This window comes from Stegodyphus dumicola, chromosome X2 (genome assembly GCF_044657685.1).
Source record: "Stegodyphus dumicola isolate Sdum_Otavi_A_Nest chromosome X2, ASM4465768v1".
NCBI classification, from domain to species: domain Eukaryota; kingdom Metazoa; phylum Arthropoda; class Arachnida; order Araneae; family Eresidae; genus Stegodyphus; species Stegodyphus dumicola.
In genome coordinates this window covers 171576163-171596608 of record NC_140781.1, presented here as the reverse complement: position 1 = coordinate 171596608, position 20446 = coordinate 171576163, and the positions used below count along the sequence as shown (strand labels likewise).

The 20446-nt window shown below is 33.7% G+C and overlaps 1 protein-coding gene across 2 annotated transcripts in view; it reads left to right on the top strand.

Moving 5' to 3' along the window:
• LOC118184938 (two pore calcium channel protein 1-like) overlaps positions 1 to 15747 on the top strand; it is a 125193-nt gene extending 109446 nt beyond the window's left edge. For both annotated transcript variants that reach the window (XM_085809102.1, XM_035354687.2), the window contains exons 12-18: positions 1786 to 1867; positions 2062 to 2131; positions 2231 to 2453; positions 7103 to 7193; positions 13067 to 13180; positions 13287 to 13444; positions 13967 to 15747. In XM_085809102.1, the coding sequence (XP_085665228.1) occupies positions 1786 to 1867; positions 2062 to 2131; positions 2231 to 2453; positions 7103 to 7193; positions 13067 to 13180; positions 13287 to 13444; positions 13967 to 14052 (824 nt within the window). In that variant the 3' untranslated portion in view covers positions 14053 to 15747. The remainder of the gene's footprint in view (positions 1 to 1785; positions 1868 to 2061; positions 2132 to 2230; positions 2454 to 7102; positions 7194 to 13066; positions 13181 to 13286; positions 13445 to 13966) is intronic.
• Positions 15748 to 20446: the final 4699 nt, after the last annotated feature.

The window sequence follows — 20446 nt, the reverse complement described above, 5'->3', positions numbered from 1 at the left end:
AAATCCCCAAAATCCCAAAAAGGCTTTCATATCTCCATTAAATCTCTGAATCTCTAAATTTGGCAACCCATAGTTTTTGGTTACATGGCGACTGAATTGATCTCATCATCAGGTTTTTTTTTTTTTTTTTTTTTTTTTTTCAAAAATTTCAACCTTTTACTTAAAATGCTGTTCTCTATGATTTTCAGCTTTGCTGAAATCCTTAACATCCCCCTTTTCTTGTTTTACGTAGCCCTCATCAAGCAATAATTCAGAAATTGCATGTTAAATACTTTCTAGCCGCTGGAATTTATCATGTAACTGTGAATTCAATTCGTGAAGTCTGGAAATATTTTTTTTCGTTTTTGTAATTTCTTCGGCAATAGCTTTGATGTATTCCTAAATGTTGTACGTAAAGTTCTAACTTTAAAGCACCATAATATCATAGCTTATGAGTAAAATAAAGCACAAATATTTAACGTTTAAATTCAAATTGTACCATGCTTATTTTGCAGTTACTTCAAATTCTATCACGGAGTCCACTTAATTTGCAACTTCTCAAGAGAAGGAACAAAAAATATTCTTATAGTCCTAAACTAAATGTTTTATTTCGTACTAACACGCTTTTACTAATTTAGACTCACAAAACATTTTCTTTATATTGTTATGTTATTTTCTTCCTTCACGTTTGTATGGGGTTCGTAGATTTAGAGTGAATAACGACGACACTTGACGAAGTATCAAAACACACTTTATTTACAAAATATTAATCAGATAGCTCCAAAATCACTTTTACTGTCGTCGAACTGTTATAAACACGCTGACACATTCAGCGACACAGCCTTCACACTGTCAGGCAATAATGGTGGAGACAGCCTCACTGTAAAGCACTCGAGTATAGCTCCCAACTCTGCTTGGTCGTTCTTGGAACTCCACGTACTCTCGAGACTGGTTTGGAGATAAACAAATTCAATAACTGTAATTTGACCATCATTCAAGAAGCAGTCATTACTTTTAGTAGATAATTGATTTTTTTCATAGACAAGTATCTTGAACCTGTATCCATATCCAAGCGCATTTAATATTTTTATCTTATTGTTGATAATATTTTCATTAATTGTATCTATCTAAAAACTTTTATTAATATTTTATGTGCTCTTGGCAATATTTTTTATATTTAATAATTTATTAATTAAATCAAACATGTGCTAAAGACATGTTTGATTTCTTAAATAAGAATTATTTTGTACCGTGGGTATGCTTTGCTTTGAAATTATCTTGTATAACAGTAAAACTGCTGATAAACCATGGAACATGGTGTATATCCAAGTTAATGGGAGATCTTTAGATGCATTAAAATGTCTTTAATATAGTATCTGAAATATGTTTTCCTAATCATCATGACTAAAGAATAATTATACTATAATGTGGATATGTTACTGCTTCTTTAAAAAGAAAAAAGAAAAGTGTTTGAAAAATGTGTATATAAGCAAATTTTTTCTTGTGTGTAATATGTTATTTTACTGTTCAAGCATTTTAAATTATCATAAATATGAAGTTCTAAGTATAATACTTTGGTTGTATAATTTAAGATATTAATTAGACTGCAGCAAATTTTTCACTGTGCATTTTAATCAATAATAAAACATATTTAATTTGGATATAAATTTTTTTTTAAATTATTGTAAATTTGAATTTTGTTGATAATGTGATCTGGTTTTGTTGATAAAGTTGACTTTCAGAATTCTTGGACCTTAATCTTTCTTTACTCTTCTATAGTGTAATGCTGTTTTTCTCTTTGCGTAGTTGATGACAAAACACGTACTTTGGATATCTTGCTTGTATTGAGAGTGCTTAGACTTGTTAAAATTATTGGCGGAATCGAAAGGTAACTAGATATATATTTTTAGTGTATTTCCGCTAGGTTAAAATTAGAATAAACTTTGATTATATGTTATATGATTTAATTTTGTCTATTTATTTTCTGTAATAAGTATATCCTAAGTTCAAAGATCATGTTTTTTTTTTTTTTTTTTTTTTTTTTTTTTTTTTTTTTTTTGAAAAATATACTTTTTTTAATAGATTTCAGGTTATTGTTACAACAATCATGAATCTTGGGCCTTCAATCTTAACTTATGGAGGTGTCCTTTTAGTGAGTTTCATCAAATTTGAAAAACTTATTTTTGCTGCAAGTGTTAATTGTTATGTTACTCTTTTACAATTCATTAATATTTTAAAATTTTCTTTCCAGGTTGTATATTATGTCTTTGCAATAATAGGCATGGAAATTTTTCATAACAAAATAAAGTACTACGGATACCAGAATGGGAATAACATGTCTGATCTGTATTGTGGTAATATGTTATTAAATGGATCAGTTTTCTATCAAAGCCAATACTGCAGCAACAATTTTAATAACATCTTGAATACACTGGTCGTGTTATTTGAACTCATGGTTGTTAATCAGTGGCATGATATCCTTTAGTGATATGGATAATCATTTTCTCATTTCTCTTATACTAATGTATATATATATAGGTTGGATATAGGGTTAGGGCCGTTTTTAGGCTATTAGTTGCCCGCATATTTTCCTAAGATTGCCGCCTCCAAATTAAACCAAAAAAAAAAATGCTTAATGATTAGTAAAATTTTTATTTCATACTCACTAAATACACTGTGCAAGAAAAAGGGAGAGCAGTTCCATATCTCCCGTTCTACTGGGCCTAATGATGAAATTCAAATTGAGTTTTTCATATCTCAAAAGTGCGACATAGGATATAGATTATATTTATATATAGCATTGTTCTAACATAGGTATTTTTACACAAAATGGAACTTTTTCTGGAATAACATACCAATTTTTTTCCATATTTTGATTCTACAACTTAAATTATGCTTAAATATTAAATTTTGTAAAATTTACAGAGAAATTTAAAAATTTAATTTGGTGTACTTTTTTCAGTTTGCACCAAGAATAATTTACTTGGCGAACTTCTTAATATATGACAACCTATTTCCCAGTCATTGTGGAGGAGCAGGAAAAAAGTCACAGTGTTCCTAGCTTTTTACATTGTGCATAAGCGGGAAAAAAGTCACATCGTTTCTACTTTCAAATAATTTTAACAAAGTGCCTAAACCACATACGATGATATTATCATTTTAAACAAATATGCCAAATTTAAAAACGTGCCAATATAATAAATTCACATATATCTTCGGAAATTTTGAATAAACTTGGCATGTTTAAAACAGAAAAACAACTTGTACGATTATTTGTAGGGTGCAAACAGCAGCCTGATTGGGCTGATAAAAATGAGCAGGGTAGGAAACCTTTTCAATGGAAAGGCTTCAACCAGTTATATAGTGAGGGTTCTCATAATGACTCTTATTTTCTTTTTATTTCTGGGTTTGAAGCACATGGTTTATGCAAGATAAAGTATCAGTCCATTTTGCATGGGGTTTTCAGGCATCTCTACATGTATAGCAAAAGGTGTTTTAGATGTAGTGGCTCCATTTAGTGGCTTGTCGTATCTCTTGATTTGAAGCCATTGGATTATACTGTATGAAGATAATTGAAAGCTGACATTTATGCTTATCCAGTTGCTTCTATAAACAAATACCATCAGCATATTAAGAAGTTATTCAAAAGCAACAGTGTGATGCTTGCATAGGGCTGATGACATTTCAGTTGTTTATTTTGATGTCTAATGTAATTTTTCCTTCTTGCCATTAAAAATGTTCCAAAATGAAGCTGTGCATGAAGTTTGGTAGCTTATCAGAGTATTAGCATTAAATTAATACTCAATGAAAAACCTCACACATTTTAATCATGAAAACCTCAGAATGGAGAAGGCTGCTAACCTCTGAATTTTTTTTCATTAATGTTCAATGTGCTATAGCAAACTAGCAGCCAAACGGCAAAATCGCTCAATACTGGTAGTTTTACCTAGATTTGATTCCAGGCGAACGGGGTGGCTGCCTGCACATTTTCATTGTTTTTCTCTTGTGTAATGTGAATACAATCCACTCCTCTTAAAACGTACTCAACAAAGGCATCCCTTCCCTTAGACAGATAACCCTTGTGTGCTTTCCATAATCAAATAAAACCATTAAATCAATATGCTATAACCTATACATTATATCCCCATTTACTAGCTTTTTTTCCCCTTCTATCTTCAGCATTAATATGTATGCTGGACATTTGGTGCATATTAAAACAGGGCCGTTCCTAGCAGAGGTGCAACGCATAAAAGTACGGGGGCAGACAAAATCGAGGGGCGGCAGGACTCTCGCTATACCATGCCTAAATATTTTTAATTCATTTTGAGTACTTGTCATATGTAACTACTTTTTATACAATTTGTTATGTGTAAGTATTACTGAGTATGAAATAAAAATTTTATTAATCACTGAGTAATTTTTTCTAAATTTGGGTGAGGCAATTTTAGGAAAGTATGCGGGCAGCTAATGGCCTAGGAACGGTGGTCCTGTACTGGGATATTATATGTGTGTAATATTGTTATTGTTATTAACTGAATAAAACAGTGCATTATTAAAGTATTGTAAAACAGAAAAAAAATACAAATTGTTGTAGGAGTAGGAATTTTGAGGAATTCTGTTATGATTGAAAGCCTGTAGTGTGTGAATTTTATGTTCCATAGTACTTTTCTCTCCTTTCCGAATTTAGCTGCATGAAATGATATAGAGTTCATGAGGAACTTTTACTGACCTAAAGGCATTATGGTGAAATCTAATAATTTCTCTGAATTCGCAAATACTTATTTTAAAAAAAGTAAATGCCATTACTTTGAGGAATTTTTAAAACTCTAATATTTAAAAAAGTTAACCAATTCGTTCAGCATTTGCTTAGCAAATTAGTATACTTAACTTGAAAAATGATGGAATTTTATAACTCATTAATGAAAAATAATTTAAAATTTCAACTTGTTATTAAGTTTCTCATTGATAATTGCTAGATTAGGAAATTATAGTTAATAATTGGCTGATTATAAAATATTTTAGCTTGCAGTATTAAGTACTATATTATTAATTAATAATTGGCTGAGTATAAAATATTAAGCCCATGGTATTATCCCTCCCTTGTCTGGGCTAGATCCATTATAAATAGCTCCAACAAATTTATCATTTTGTTTCATCACTTTTTGCAGTTTAATTCCTAATTTTTTATGTATACTAAATAAAAAAAGTAACTTAGTGCAAAAATGCAAATAATATATATATTTTTTTAATATATATGATCATTTCTTTTCACATTATGTTAATATTTATGCAACTTTTCAAGAAAAGCTTTTCTAAATCGTAAAATTATTTTGTTTTTAAATTCTTTATAAGCATGCTGGTTTTTTGTAATTCTGGATCATTCAGATTAATATATACAATGATCATCAAAATTAAAGGATAATGAGAAAAATATTCTGACTACGTTAATGTTGCAACCAATGCTGTAATTATTCATGTTGTTTAAATTACAATTGAACACAAAATTTCACTTTCGCGCTAAATTTGCTCCGGAAACATGCAAATTCAGTGATTGACGATATTTGTGCGCAATGGACACATGTTGGAATTCCGGTCTTTTAGTATTGTTTATAGTGAATGTGGTTTCTGAGAGTGATAGTATTCAGTAGTTCTTGCTCAAAGCCATCATTTAAGTGAAGGTCAAAAGTGGCGAATAATTGGTAGAATCGAGGGAGGTCAAACACAAATGGAGCTAGCTAAAGATTTGAATATCGCTCAAAGAGTGATATCAAGAATTTGGAGCCGCGTTTGGAGCACTGGATCAGTTGACAGACAGCCTGGTCAAGAACGACAAAGAGCAACAACTGCATCAGAACACCGTTTTCTGTTGTTGGCGGCTCGAAGTAACCGCGAAACGACTACAAGAGATTTGATTTTAGACTTTCAGGCAGTCAGAGGAACTCGAATTAGCCGTTCTATTCGAGGTGGGATGGACTCCCCTCGGTCAGTACAGAGGGAACGGCGATGTCAACCTTGTGACTTTATTTTAGATGGTTGCTAGCCATCCCCCACAGTACTTTGATAGCGAGTGAAACATTTAAAATCCCTCTGGATTGACCTTGGGTGGTGGTGCTACATCGGATCATCTCTGGAGGTTGAGCCAATAATAAATCGTGTTAAGGCAGCCTTGAGCTTGGTAGGTCTGGGTGTTCTGCTGCACGAATGCTTAACGAGGCTGGACTGTATGCGAGAAAATCGATGGTTGTGTCCGTCCTCACTCCAATTTCCAGAGGGGCCCATTTAAACTGGTGCCGTCGTCATGTCTGATGGCTTCAAGATGACTGGGCCCGAGTATTGTTTACTGATGAATCCAGATATAGTCTGAACAATGATGCTAGAGGTGTTTTGGCCTGGAGAAAGGAAGGAATATGCTGCTTGCCTTCCCGTGTCCATGAAATATCACATTTCCGCATCCGTGGTTTGGGAAGGAATCGTGAAAATGGCCGCACCAAGCTGCATAGCTTTCAAGGAGGTTGTGTAAGCGCTCGGAGATATGTAGACGAGATATTGGAACTCCATGTTAGACTGTTAGGAGTGCTGTTGGCCAGAGTTTTTGCTAATGGTTGACTATGCTCGGCCTCATCGAGTATATGTGGTGTCAGAATACTTGCGAACAGAAGATATTCGAATGGATCGGCCGCCTTACACACCTGACTGAGCATGTTAGAGATGCCTTAGGGTGCGGAATTTCAGCCCCAGACCCTCCAAGAGCTGAAAAGTGCACATTTAGAAAAGTGGCGGGCAATTCCACAAGATTTGATCAACTCTTTGGTAAGTCTATGAAATCAAGACATCAGGTATGCATATCTGTCCGAAGTGTTTTCTGTAAGAGGTGACTTAATTTTTTCTTCATTTTCCAATTTCCTTAAATTTTGTTTTAAATCCAATATTTTGCAAATAATCAACTGTCAATCATTGTAATTATGTTAACTGATGCTTCTGTACAAATTTTTATTAATAGTATTTCATGAAGTTTCAGTTAGGTTTTATTTATGTCATTATCCTTTAATTTTGATGGCCAGTATATTGTCTTTGTTGTAACATAAAATGCATTCCATTAAGAATTGTTTCTTAACTTTTGTACTGATAGCCAATGGTTTTGTATTAGTCACCAGTAAAGTAGCAAGACTGTACTTTTTTGCTTTTCACTTGATCTGTGTTATCATTGTTCTGAAGTAAGTATCTTTATTTCTTCCTAGTTTAATTTTTAAATAAGATGTTTTAAACTTTAAAAATGTTTTTTAATTAAAATTTCAGTAAAAAAAGTTGAAAACTTAAATTTGTAAGAATTGATTGATAAGAAATGTACTGGAGACGATTTTAAATAACTCTGAAGTTGGGCAATGTGCACATCTTTTATGCTAGCAGAATTTAGAAAATTCATAATGCAGTCATGCAGTAGAATTATTTCTGTAAGCATCATGAACAGTGGCATAGCAGTAGCTTGTTTTGCCTTTTCAAATAGGAATCAACCTCATAAGAGTGTGGGTACTTTTATTGCTGGCACCTATGGAAGGCTGCTGCCTTAGTGAATGGTGGTCAACCTGCATAAAGATGTAAACATGCTATCACTTCTATGACCAGGCATCATTATAAAAGCATCCCTATTTCTATATTCACTTTCACACACAGTATGATGAAATTTCATAAATGCAACTAAATAATACTTATGCATAAATCTTGGTTAATTTTTAATCAGTTTTTATCTTAAAAATAACTTCTCAGAGCTAATAATATTTGCATACTAGTAAACCCACTCATCTGATATGTGTGAGAGATGGTTAATATAATGGCCATTATGTTTGTAACTTAGAGCTTTGCATGAAATGTTGGTTTTTCATTTTTTCCCCCTCTTTCGTTATTGTTGATTGAGAACCCTTTTAGAATCAAACTCGCATGCATGGAAAGATTTTTGTTACAAGTAGAGCAAATTATTGAAAGGGGTAATATTAAAAACTCAGTCCATTTAAGCATTTAAATATCTAAAAACAAAACACATGCATCCAGAAAGGATACAATGTTTTAAAGTACTAAAATGTCAAGTATGTGTATTGTAAAACATTTGTCTTTATAAAGATTTAATTAATTAAAAATATCCAGCAGTCAGCAGCAAAAATATCCCAGCACTCATATCTCAAATATTCATTTCCTCCATGTCGCTGTGTTGGACAACATGGCTGTGTACTAAATATGCATTAACAATGATTATTTTTTGACTGTGTTGATAATGATTCATTGAATATACACAGACTGGCCAATGAATTAGAAAACCATTATCAGTATTTTATTGGACCACCTTTTGCACGGATAACCGCTCCGATTCATTTGGGCATCAAGTCTACATGCTTCTAAAGTGTGTTTACATCCAGAGAATACCATGCATTGGCTATGCAGCATTTTAGATCTTGTAAATTAGATGGAAGAGGGGAGTGCTGTCGGATGCATCTTTCCACCATATCCCATACATTTTCTGTGGGGTTAAGATCCGAGCTATGCGATGGCCAGGGTAAGGTGTTGGAAGTCAGAGTAATGTTCAGCGAACCAATTTTGAATACTTCTGGCACTATGTATATTGCCTTATAGTTCATAAAATATTTGTCGCCATCAGGGTAAAAATGCAGCATTGCAGGGTGCACTTGATCTTCCAATATATCTAGGTATCTCATGGCTGTTTGTTTACCCTCAAGGAACACCAGGGCACCACATCCATGCCAGCAGGACATGTCCCATATCATAATACTCCCACCAGATCCTTGCACAGTGTGAATAAGGCAAGATGGGTTTCATGCCTTCATAGGGTTCTCGCCTTATTCAACGTCTTCCATCAGTACAAAATACGGTGTAGCATGATTCATCTGGCCACATTACCCATTTCTAATCCTTCAGATGTCCAGTGTCATCTTTCCTGACACATCACTGCAAACGAATTCTTGCATGTTGAGCAGAAATGAGTGGTTTTCTCACAGGCACCCGACTATGCATGCCAATCCTCTGTGCATGGTTCCAGCTGAAATCTGTTGGGAAGAGACTTGGAACTGTAATATTAAAGGAAATATTAAACCAATATTTTTGTTCCCAACCGATTAATTTCCATTCGTATTGTTTATTTGATGTTTATGTAAACAAGCCACTGAATTTGGATAGCTGCCAAATTCGAAAAATTTCTTTACTGCGCGCTTACGATGTAACTGATTTTAAAAGGCATTTTATTTTCGAGTATTATGTGTTGTTATAGGTTTTCTAATTCACTATTGGAATAAGAATCAGAAATAGTAGTTTCTGATCGAAATTAAAGCGTTCACGACTGTATTATAACATTCTTCAGCGGAAGTGGAACAATCTAAATCTAAGACATTAAGATAGATCTAGAAAAATGAATAGTTTCTGGGGATTGAAAAGAACCATCTAGTCCAGTGAATTCACGAAGTAGTTTGCGATTTGCGCGGTCACCTTTCTTATCAAACACAAATTTTTGTAGTAACTTAACTGCTTTGGTTGATGAAGATTTTAAAGATCTAACTATATTTGGTATATCATTTAGAGTGTACATCAACGGGATTTAAATATTTCGAAAGCAAAACAGGCATAAGAACAAATTCCAAGAATACATGAAGAACTAGTTAAACTAGTTTCCGAGAACGTGTTTTTCGTTTGCAGTAGCACAGTAAAATTTTTTTTAAAAAAAACATAATAGCAGTTCAGTAATATTTCATTGACATTCAGTTAAAAAGTTTCTTAAATTAACTCTCAATCAATGACCAAGATTAAATAATTTATTTACATGAGAAAAAACCTGCCTAGCGCCCGTGTGACTTGATTTCTAGGTGATGAGTACACAGCTAACACTAAGTTATTTAATTATTTAATTAAAATAATTAATTTAATGTAATTAAGTATTTCGTCATTCATACTTTCTCTCTTCTATATAGTATCATGCCTCTTACCTCGCTTTTTCTGGTCAGTCGTGTTGTGCTGCTGCCTTCCTGATACTTACATATACACATGCTTGGTAATTTGGATGCCATAAATTAATTGTGTCTAAGCAGAAAATTCGACTCAACAGTTTTTATAAATTAGAAATAATTGTAGGATTAGTATTATGGAAATTACTCCATGAATATGTAGGCAAGTGTTATGTAATTTTCTGGGTAGGAAGTGGATTCGGGGAATGGCACGTTAAGAAAAGTATGTGAAAGTAAAGTGATTAAGTAGGGAAAAGTCATGGATTAAAAAGTTGAGATGATTTTGACTTAAAATATTTCATTTTATTTGTCTGCGTGTGTTTGTGTATACGCACTTGGGTGCAAAATTAAGAGAATTTGCAAATTATGTCCATTTTTACGAAAAGTATTGAGTTGAAGGTACTAATTATGCCGCCGAAGAATTATGCAACTATTCAGAGTCGAATACGGGAGCGTTCATATGCATGTCTGTGGATCTGTGATTGTAGAGCAGATATAAGCGCACTAGGTATTTTCGGCGATTTGTGTGCTCATACTCCTTCAGAACATTTGCCGCATTTCTTGCAGGAGTTAGGTAAATTTTATAATATATCAGGTAAGATGAGTAGCCATGAACGTAAGGAGGACTGAATGAGATGGAGAATTGTCGGTAGATTAGAGGCAGCCCAATGAAAAGTGTAGGTGGCTACAGAGCTCAATATAATGCCCATTGTCGTCTGCAATTCGTGGAAACAGTTTCAAGACACTGGATCTATATCGAGAAGACTTGGACAAGGTCGACTAAGATCCACAACGACGAATGAAGTTCGTTATTTGGCACTTTATCGTGGCGATACGGGACTACTAAGCTGTATGCTGCAACTGGAACTTATGTTTCACAATCTACAGTTGCCCGAACCTCATGAGATAGAACTGTATGTCAGAAGACCAGCTGTTCGCGTCTCATTCACTGCAGTACACAAGATAGCGAATTTAGCATAGTGCAGTATGCACCTTGCACCAGTGGACTTTAGTGAGGGCTGTGCTTATTTCAGAGGAGTTGATATTCAGCCTGGACACTGATTCCGGGCGTACCTATATGAGGAGAATTTGGAATAAGATACCATCCCTCCCTCATCAGGGAAGAGGATCATTACAATGTGGAGGTGTTTGGGCGGGCATTATGTTGGACAGCCCCACCACCCCCTACATGTGTTTAGCAAAGGCTTCCTGACTGCTATGAGATACAGCGAGGAGATTGTAGAGCCTGCGTTCAATGTTTCGTGGGAACAGTTGGTCTTGGTTTTCTGTTAATGGACGACAACAGTCGTCCACGTAGGGTTCAGCTGGTCGACGATTCCCCGGAAAGTGAGGATATTCCCCGCACGGATTGGCCAGCCAGATCTTCTGATTTTAACCATACAGAGCACATCTGAGAAGCTCTTAGGAGGGTAATTTCATCTCACCATCCCACTCTGAGAACCATCCCGAAGTTGGAAACTCCATTGCTCTAGGAATGGGATCGACAAGAACTCCTCAACTAACTCCTATCTAGTATGCCGTCATGCTGTGTGTCTTGTCTGGCTGTGAGAGGGAATCATACCCCATATTCGACTCATTTTCAGATTATCACAATGTGGATTTTGGACATTCGTGCATTATGAGCTTCACTGATAATCATGTGCATATGAAATGACTTTTGAATGGTACAGCTCTTTCTCTGTTAAAAAAGTACATTCATACCAAATTTCATTATAGTTTTTCAGAAATTCAACATAATATGCAAATTCTCTTAATTTTGCACACAAGCGTGTGTATGTATAGAGAGATATATAGATATATAGAGAGAGAGACTTGACTTTACTTGCTAGTTTCTCAAAAGACTTCATTAGTATTTTCCTTTTAAAACTTTTCTTAAATTTAATTCTTAAATGTTAATTTCTAAGGATACCACTTTATTGGTATTACTTTTGGTTTTGACTTTTACCCTTGCCTACATGAATGACGAAACACGAATTGAATGATTGGAGAGTTAGGTTTGGAGGCAACTTCCCCTTGATAAGTCTGTCTCCTGCCTACTTATGTCATTCACTTATGCATTTTAAAAAAAAATTTAGTTTAATTTTAATTTGCTAAATTAATGAATTTATTTTCATGGATTGATTTTGCACTTGATTTGCTTATGCTTCTGAATTTAAATGATATTGTAGATTAGTTCGAGAATTAAATCTTTTATATGTTTGCACTTTTTTTTTTTTAAATTTTTTTAAAAATTATTTTAGCTTTTTTTAGGATTTAAATTTGCTTTTTTACTTTTATACATGTTTGTTAAAAATTAAATTTTAATTTATTTTAATTTTTAATTAAATTTGTATTTAAATTTAATTTTTAATTAAATTCAATTTATTCTTATGAAACAATATATATAGAGAGAGATTTATAAGGTATTTCTTCCGCCTTCTTAGTATGCCTTCGTGGTGTAGTATTCAGCACACTCGGCACGTATTTGAGAGCTCCGTGGTTCGAGTGCCGGCGAGGGCACTGCTAATTTTTCGTCTTTCCTGCTTTCCAAAAATACTTAATATCTTTACAGATGAATGAACATAACAGGATATATAACGTTTATGTAAGAACCTCCCATGGTTATGCTGCCACTGTTATTCATTAATAGATTAATTTAGCAGTAGAATTATGTGCGTATTTGCATATATAATATTAAAATATTGCAGTTAGCATCGTGGTATTTGTATTCGTTATAAATTTTAATGCATAATAATATGTTTATGGATCTTGCGAAATGAAATCCTTCAGTGTAAGTGAAGATTTGTTTATGTGAAAGAATATTTAATTATTCTCTTCATAAATTAGGACCTAAGTTTATTAATTTTTTTAACTGCTAGTACATTACTAATTACCATTATTATTTCACAGTCAAAAGTAATGAAATAAATTTTTAGACCATTTAAAATAAACACCCTTATCGGAATGCTTCTATTACAGATCAAGTTTAATTTTTATATTTCAAATATTATTGTATTTGTTAGCTTTGAAGTAGAAATTTTGTAAATGTAAAAGATACTTACTTATTTATTTAATTTTGATTTTAGCATTTTCACGGCCTTCGTCCTTGAAGCTTTCATTTTGGAGTATTCTTTTTGTAAAAGCAAATTAGAAAGTGCAATGGAGAAAAAGATTATTGAAATGGGACTTCAGTTAGGGAGGTCAGTGTTTACTTGCTTTAACTTCTTGATGAATGCTGAACTGAAATACTTGAATATATCAAAAGCCTGTATTTTTATTCATATTTACGTTTTTTTCGCTTTTCAGGAGACCTTCGCAGCATACTAAAGGTACAGATGATGATCGGCTGGTTGTTGATTCAGAGGATATGATTGAATCTGATGATGAAAACGTGGAAAATAAAAATGAGGCTGTTTATCCCGATTTATCAGGAAAAACCGATATTCGATTTCATTTAACGAAAAGTAAGTTTGTGTTATTTTATTGCTACTTTATGATGTGTATGACAGTAATTTTTTTCAGTCATAATAAATTCGTATATTCTTTTGCTTCAATTTCGGAAATTCATTTTAATCATGAGTTAAGACATATATAAATAATATATGGCTGTTGAATGAATGAACTTTACTGGAACATAAATATATTTGTTTTCTTGCAGTGTCTTAAAAATATGACATAATACATGTGCTGCAGAAATTTGTTTAATTTTAAATTTTAAGATTTTATACTGAAATTTGGACAATAAAAATTTGTATCCTGATATATCATGAAAGACCATTATTCAGTTTTTATCAAAAAGCAAGTTTCTGACATTTTGGTACAAATTATGTCCATAATAAATATTTTGTCACACCACATACATGCAGTTTTAATTTCAGTTTTGGTAATTTATTGTGGCCATGATATCACAAATGGGGCATATGTAAAATAATATATGTTTGTTGAATGAACTTGTGTTTTTAACATTCTTTATTTTAATATTTTAGGCAAAAATGTTGAAAACTTGCTTCAAAGAATGTTTGAAAATGAACTAGACGTAGATGATGATGGAGTACTAGAGGATACATCTTGAAGATGTGAAAAATAAGCATTCCGTGCAATCTTCTGTGCTGTTTTGATCAAAATAACTAAATTCAGTTTTTCAAGTTTAGTTTTGTTTCAAAAAGTTCCGAATGTAATGTCTGGGAGATATTTAACAGATGCTTATATAACATGAAATTGTAAAGAAATATATACTGTTAAATATTTTTAAAAAATTGTGCTAATACAAATATTTACAACTTAGCTGAAAATTTGTCCATCTATATTTTAAATTGTGTAAATTATTAAGATATTTATTGTACATGAATTATGATTTGATTCATGTTGGGCCTTTTTCTCTAGTCCATTTGACAGAATTTATTTAAATATAATTCAGAAAAAAAATTATTTTAGACTAAATACTAAAATTGTTTGATCAAAATATTCATTTACCAAAGAGCTTATATTTAAAATCAAAATGTAAGAGTACAAAGTATTTTAATAGCGAATATATATTTTAGATTGTTACCATTCCTTGTTAAATTTGAGATTTACATGTATACGCGATTATTGAACTTTACAAGCATATTCTCTTTTTTATGTTGTTCACATTTTTGTGACTTCTGTTTTAATGCATTAGAATCTCCATGTACATTTATCTTTATTTCAGTTAAATAACTCAGAAGCACCTCAGTGGCGTACTTTGAATTTAATTTTTGGCGGTATAATCGCCATTATATTGTCTAAACTGCTGTTGTGCAAATTTTCTTATTTGTAATTTTGAAATTTAAAAATTGACTTTAATCTAAAATTATTTATCTACAATTATGTCAAGTTATTTAACATTCATTGAATTCATTCAATTGCATTTGTATTATTATTATGTTATTAATGTTGAAATTTTAATAAAATACCAATCAACAATACAAAAGTACATGCATTATTTTATCAGGTCAAAAGTATTCCTGCAGTTATTCCTGCATTAAAAGCAGTTTTTAATTTAAACCATATCATGTTTTAACATTTATTTTGCATATTGTTTTTTGAGGAATATGTGAAACCTTTTAAGGTATATTTATAAGTATTATTATATATGTATTATATGTGATGAAAAAGAACTTGTAATGCTGATAGTGTAAAATGTAGCTTATTAATGCTGATAGTGTAGAAGGTAGCTTGTAATGCTGATAGTATAGAACGTAGAATGTTGAATCCATAATGAACAGCAAACTTGGAAGTCCGAGGCAGATTAAATATTCATTTTTATTTTAATTGACATTTGCAGACACATTTACTTGGCATTCTAATTGTGGCTATTCAAGAATATTTACATTTTTTATACTATTGTGACAAGAAGAGCAGTAAGCCAGCGAGCAAGTAGCATCTTACTAGCAAGAGAGCTGAAGCAAAAGTGCACAATTATCCAATATGGAGACTCACCAAGAGAAGATTTTGGTTTAGGTTGCTTATTAAAAGAAGGTTTCAATTCTCAACTTTGAGTTCAGGTTCCGAATTAGCTACGTCATCAGCGTTATGCAAGCCATATGACATAGACTGATCTAGAAATGACGCATTCCAGAGAAGTTATTAATCTTATTAGAATACAGAGAGGAAATACTCAAATTAAAAATGAAGAATTAAGATGCTATTACAAAATTAAAATATAAAGCTGATTTACATATCTTTTTATCTTGCACACATGCATATATATATATATATACAACAATATAATCCTTTTAAACGTGCTGCTTTACGTGTATTATTTTGTAAACAATTTTTTTAGATATTTAAACATAAAAAATTATCTTTCTACAGGTAATTGGTTATTGATAATGTTAAGATTCTCAAAAAGTTGGAAATATTAGAAAAAATATCTCTTTATTGCAGATCTCTTTCTTAAACTTTTATTGCAGATTAAGTAATTCACACTGGATGCAATTTTCTTTGCTAAACTTGATTTCCAACATTTTAAATACCGATATAACAAGCCCACAAATCAGAAGAATATTAAAAGAATTTTGAGTTTTCCTTCATATTGGGATTGGAAGGGAGAATTTATTCTTTTGGGGAACTAAAATATTAAAGAAATTTAATATTTATGTGTAATAAAATGGTCTTTTAAGTGCAAGATTGCGCCATCCAAAACTGATAAAACAATTGGTATTTGAAAACTGGATTTGATGGATTCATGGTTGATAGTTTACCAGCTGCATGAGAGAAATTTCAAACGGTTCTTCATTTATTTGCTTCAGAACGTGCCTGCATCTGAATAAATTGCTGAGGAAAAATTTTCTGAGCTTCTCTGAATATCTTGCAGTTCTCTTAGAATATCATCACATACATTCTAAGAGAATGGTGTACTAACATCAAATGGTGCACTAACATCCATCAGTATCCATTGTAAAATCTACTTAATGGCAACATACATGAATATATTTTTGCAATTAATGCAGTCACAAAAGCAGAACATTTTAGTGAATTCAAGAGTATTTAAACTTCAGGAGATTATTAGTTATCATGCCAATTCTCTATTATTTATCCAGTGGATGAGCCCAAATATGATAGAATTTCCACCATAGCCATAACAGATTTGTCTCTGTCTTTCAAATGGATGGAACAAAATTTTGTTCAGAGATTCTGTTCTTGAAGACAGGTACAAATCTGATATACTTTTCTTGAAAAACAATTTCTTTTTGGGAGTTTTTAGTAAAAGAATAACATCTTGCACAATGGCTGCTGTCACTCATTCTATTGCTATCACTCCTATACAGTTGCAAATAACTTTTATGTGACGTTCATCAGAAACTGCTACACTGAGGGAATGAAAAGCATGATGCACATAGAGGGCAGGGCTGAAAATATTTAGCATGCATGTCCTTGAATATACTGGGCATGGCTGTGGCAACATCATGGCCTTAATGTCTCATATACTTCAGATGCAAACCTATTGATGGTAATTTATCTATTAAAACCAGTAGCCAAATCTTCTCTGCATGTTGATGTTACACCTATGAGTTGTAAAAAGTTCTGTTAAAATATTTTTCTTGCACATTATTCCACATATCTGTCAAATATATACTTGCTGTTTTGAAAAATATTTGTAGTTTCATCAGTTATGATTCAAAAACATTTATTTGCATTCACTTTTCAACAATCTTTTCCAAAATAATATTATTACAAGCATTTACGATTTCCTTTTGTGTTTTGAGTGAAATATGCACTGCCTTTTTGCTGCAGAATTCTTTTTTTTAACTACATCACCTTCTGCACCTCTTCGAAATCTGAAGAACTGGCAAAGTTTCCTTCATTCTCATAAGATTCAATACTGTCATCATTTACGTTCATTTGCACAGAATCAAATCTGGTGATGTCAGTTGCATCATCAGCCATAGAATGTTTGTGGCAAAGAACAAAATTTAAAAAAATATATTGTTGAGTGGATAATAAGGAATGCTTATTTTACTCTCTGGTACGAAATAAAGGAAATATTGCATTTCAGTTATATTATTTCAATAGAAATATCCATTCTGACCGTTCCCGAATCCACTTGGACAATTCTTTTTCCATGACATCTCTGCATACAGACAGAATAAAGGGCTTCTTTCTCCAAAATGGATTTAAAAGGGATATTTTTAATGACGTTTGTATGTACGTAGGTATGTATATGTCTCGCATAACTCAAAAAAGGTTAGCCGTAGACGTTGAAATTTTGTATATGAGACTGCTATGACATCTAGTTGTGCAGCTCCCTTTTTTTCCGGCAATTAGCTGTGCCAAACGTGTATATACAGGGTGTCCGTAATTAAACTTGAAATTTGCGAGCAGTTGCAGCAGAATTGCATGAAAATTGGGTAATGGCAGAATGAAATAATGGGAATTTTATCGAAGAAGAAAAAAAATGAGTTTCAAAAATCACCACCACTGGCGTTGTGCAATGTAAACTTTTGGCATATGCAAATATCGTAACCATAGTAATCCTGTGCGCGCACAGCAACCCTATAAAGATATGAGAGGCGAACCGCAGTCGTACTCATTTCCAAGAAAGAAAGTTGACGTTGACGGTCCAGGAATGTGCTTTACTGATGAAATTGTTTCACCAAAATGAAGACTCTGCTACAGAAGCTTTGTGGAAATTTCGGTCTTTGAAGCGGTTATGAAAATGTCCACTCACTGGTCAAGGACTAACAAACATGGTTAGGAAATTTGAAGCAACGAGAACACTGGGGTTCAGCCAGGAAGGGGACGAAAATGTGTTGCAGCACAGGTAGTGGATGATGTAGCGATGCAAGTGGAGGAAGACAGATCGCAAACCATCGGCAGCACTAGTGTTCGGTGTATTGCAACCTCTGGTTGACCAACCTCATTGGACGGTTCATAAGATTCTTCAAAAGGTCTTACGCTACTATCCCTATAAACTGTTGCGATTGCAGCAGCTCTTACCAGTTGATCTGGATAGTTGACACACTTTTGCGTTGCGGTTTCTTGCGCGAGTTGAGCTCCAGGATGAATGGCCATGGAACATTTTGTGGACCGACAAGGCCCACTTTCATATGGAAGATGCAGTTAACACGCACAATTGTTGTATTTGGGCTACCATAAACTCACATCAATTCCGACAAATTCCATTACACTCTTCGCATATAACGGTTTGATGCGACTGTGGGTCCGTTTTTTTTTCAAAGAGCACAGTGCCGCAGGGCCTGTGACATGCACCGCCATCGGTCAACGATGCATTGTTAGAACAATCCGTTATTCCGGCTCTTCAGGGAAGACGATGTGATATAACTACAGTGTTTATGCAGGCTGGTGCTCCTCAACACATCGCCCGTTTTGTAAAACGTGTGCTCCGCCATTTCGATGACGACAGAATCATCAGCCGGCAATTTCCTATAGCTTGGCCTCCTAGGTCTCGCGACTTTTGGCTGTGGAGATATCTGAAAGCCATGGTCTACCGTGATGCCATGACATCTCAATCCGACCTTAAAGAAAGCATAGAATGCCATATGCATAACATTCCCCAGTTCATGCTGCTTTTAACAGTCGAACATGTGATTTTACACTTCCAGATGGTAACAGACAATGGTGAACATCATATCGAGCATGTTTTGTAAAGTTTTGTAGATTGTTTATATGTTCTTAATAAAGCTATCATACGCCACCTAGGGGTGGTTTTTCAAACTCATTGTTTTTTATTTCCTCGATAAAATTTCCATTTTGCCATTACACAATTTTCATGCAATTCCGCTGTATAGTTTTTGCTACAGACTGGTCGCAAATTTTAAGTTTAATTATGGACACCTTGTATATACAGCATACCCACTAAAGTCCGGTACCACCCGTTTAACTGCCGAACGTGTGCGGCTAATAGTTTATAAAAGTGGTGTCCAGGTACAGTAAAGTGGCTATGGGCTACTAGGCGCGATAGCTTTCAGCGCTACCTAGTGGAAAACAGCGGAGTTAGCCTTTCTATCTCGAAAACGATACGAGATAGGAAGATAAAGGGAATTACACAGTTGTACAGCATCGTCGATTTAGTACGAAAACGAAAAGACACTTCGCGGACATGAATAGAATGCTGTAAATGCACATCTGTTTGGTCGCGATTTCCAAAACTATGACGTCACGAAACGATCTTAGGAAGAAAAAAAAAACAACTAGTTATCACAAGCTACCTTTATTTTCGATGTTTTAAACTTCTCTCCATCAGCTGAAATGCACATCTGGACCCTTGTTAGAACTTCATGTTTCACGCTGTAGCATAGCGGGTGGCACGTTTGCACAAGCATCTGTAATACGTCGTCGAAGATCTTGCAATGTTTGGGGAGGGGTCGCTTACATCTGATGTTTGAGGTATCCGCACGGGAAAATTCTGTTGGAATCAGGTCAGGTGAATGTGGAAGCCATTCTTCGAAACCACCGTACTCGATTTTTTATTCTCCGAATTCCTCCATCAGGTATTGCTTCACTTGCGACGTCATGTTGGAACCATCCATTCGGGAGTTGAAGCAACGGCAGGTTCTCCACAAAATCCGAAGAAGTTCTAAATATTATGCGGCCGTTAGCGACCTTGGTAAAATATTGAGCTGATTAGTCTTTTATTGTAAATTCCACACCAAACACTAATCGAAAACCGTATTTGATGCCAAACTTCGGCAGAACATGATTGATTTTCCCAGTGCCCAGTAATGGGTGTCCTGCCTATCGAACATTTCATTCCGCGAAAAGCGTGCCTCATCCGTCCACACTGTACCTGCCAAGAATGTTGGCTGGACCTCTATCTGGTTCATGAGGAAGTTGCACCATGCAGAACGTCTTTCTGCATCCCCGTTTGGTAATACCTGATTGGGTATTGGTCGGTATGGATGAGCAATTAATTCATTTAGTATTTTCCAAAAGCGACTTTTTGATAGGCCACACTTTTCACTTATCTCTGTTGTGCTGCTGTT